This window comes from Gossypium hirsutum, unplaced genomic scaffold, assembly GCF_007990345.1.
Source record: "Gossypium hirsutum isolate 1008001.06 unplaced genomic scaffold, Gossypium_hirsutum_v2.1 scaffold_179, whole genome shotgun sequence".
NCBI classification, from domain to species: Eukaryota; Viridiplantae; Streptophyta; class Magnoliopsida; order Malvales; family Malvaceae; genus Gossypium; species Gossypium hirsutum.
This window is the reverse complement of record NW_024402858.1, coordinates 19,234-21,475: the sequence shown is the minus strand read 5'-3', so window position 1 is coordinate 21,475 and position 2,242 is coordinate 19,234. Positions and strand designations below refer to the sequence as shown.

Genomic DNA, 2,242 nt, shown 5'->3' with positions numbered 1-2,242 from the left:
AGTCTATCACACTATCGACTGTCTTTGGTATTTTATAAATTTTGAATTCGAACCTATGGCATGTATAGTCTAGTTTATATGTTTAATTTTAGGATGTGTGAATTTGAGCCATGCGAAAATGGCTTATTCATTTTGGTTAAGTTTGGTTTTATGGTTGTGATCTATTTGATATATATATATGATGTTTAAGCTTATGCAAAAATTTCGGTTATTTATATGGTAGTGTGATGTGTTTAGCATATTTGTAAATAGTTTTATAAATTAGTATAGTTAAGCCTAATTTGAAAATAATGTGTATTATATGTAGTATAGTTAGTAAATTGAAATGACATAAATGTTTGGATAATTGCTTGATTTATGATATTAAATTTTGATCGGTAATGCCTCGTAACTCTAATCCGTCGATGGACACGGGTCGGGGTGTTACATATTTTATAAATTTCCTATTAAGTATTGATTTGGAAGAAAGTGCTTAGCAAAGAAAAGGAAAAGGAAGAGAGAGTAAGAGATTTGAAACAAACATGTAAAGCAATGAAAGAATGAATCCAATTGATTTCGATTGCTATGCAATGGTGAAAATTTGAACCCTGAAAAAAAATTACGCCGTACACAAGACCCTCCCTACGTCTCATTAGACTTAAAATTTGCCTGCGTTTTAAAGATTTCCCTTGAAGGTTCAATGAGTATTCCAGTACTAGCTTCATGCTTCTGTTTCTTCTTCTGCTGCTTCGGCTTTAGGTTGTGATTCATCTTCTTTTAGTTTTGATTCGGAATCTGATTCAGCTTCAGACCTTACTTCGGGTGAAGGTGCTGCTGAACTTTTCTTGGAAGCAGATGTCTCTGTAAGATGAGCATAGGTGCCTTTCTCTTTGAAGAGTTGTGAAAAGTGATGCTTGCAGTAAAGGAAGCCTTCCAATGCAGCATATGTTGATGGTGTAAGCACACAACCTCCATGTGAACACCTAAAGCATGATTTATGGTAGTTTTCTCCTTCCACAGTCACCTTCTCTAAGGGGTATGCAGTTTTCTTACAGACACCGCATTTGTCTTGTGTACCAGAGAAGAATGATGCGAATTTGCTAGGAGCCTTTCCCTGCCAAAATAATCAACATGTAAATTCGAATCTCAATATCGTAACCTTATTTTCGAAAAGAAGTAAAGTACCGTTCCATTTGACTTTTCGGATGAGGGTTTTGCATTCTTATTTTGGTAAGTGCCAGTTTCCTTGAAAAGTTGCTCAAAGTGTGGCTTACAATACAGGACACCGTCCATTGAGCAATAGTTTCCCATCTGTTTATAAAAAGAAATGTGACTATCTAATTTTAATTCATGAAAACAAACAAGAGGTAGGGATTAACAGAAGAAATATACCACCAGCACACCATGGCAATGGCTACATTTGAAGCAAGTCTTATGATAAGAAATGCCGTCAGCTGTTAATAAATCAATAACATGAACAGTCTTATCACAAGCCTTGCATTTCTCTGTTGTTCCACTGAAAGTCATTTTCCTCTTAAATTAGATGTGCAATGGAAAAAAATTCTGTTGCAAAAATGAGGAAAAGGGATTAAAAAGTAAAAAACTATAGAGGAAATGCTTCAATGGAAAACAACAAGATATGTGTTTTTGGCTTGGTTAAGTGAGGTTTATAAAGGCAGATTAAAGGGGTAAAATTAGTAATGCAAAAAAAAAGAAAAAGAAAAAAGTGGAGGATATGGATTTACGGTGATTAAGGATACGAAATCAAAGCTCCATCCCTATAATTCATTTTTGGATTTATGAATACTTAAGAATAGGGAGTTCTATCTTTCATGGAAGAACGGAGATTAACAAGGTTTTGCTTCACCCAGTATCTCCCATTTATATATTTTTTTTATAGGTTAATATCTTTTTTCCTTTGCAATATATATTTTTATAGAAAAAAAATGATGGTAGAATTAGTAACCATTAATTAATAGTAACAATAGTTTATAATTCTTAAATTTGGTAATTGTTTAAGTTAGATCTTAAACTTGGTAATTATTCTTACATTAGGCCCTCAACTTGATAATTATTCTCACATTGAGGCTTGAACTTGATAATTATTCTCACACTAGGGCCAACTTTAGGATTTTTAAGGGTTAACTTAGACAAAAAAAGAAGTTCAAATCCTAATGTGAGAAGAATCGCCTAATTCAGGACTTAACTTCTTTAAAAAAATTCAGACTCCAATATAAAAATAATTGTCAAATTCAAGCTTTTA

At 32.9% G+C, this 2,242-nt stretch overlaps 1 protein-coding gene across 1 annotated transcript; it reads right to left on the bottom strand.

Moving 5' to 3' along the window:
- Positions 1–524: 524 nt before the first annotated feature.
- On the bottom strand, positions 525–1,624 carry LOC121226444 (LIM domain-containing protein WLIM2b). Its single transcript, XM_041110359.1, has 3 exons — positions 1,372–1,624; positions 1,165–1,290; positions 525–1,093 (listed from the first exon to the last, which is right to left on the bottom strand). Exons 1-3 carry the CDS (start codon positions 1,504–1,506, stop codon positions 701–703), a joined length of 654 nt encoding a protein of 217 aa, XP_040966293.1. The 5' UTR covers positions 1,507–1,624; the 3' UTR covers positions 525–700.
- Positions 1,625–2,242: the final 618 nt, after the last annotated feature.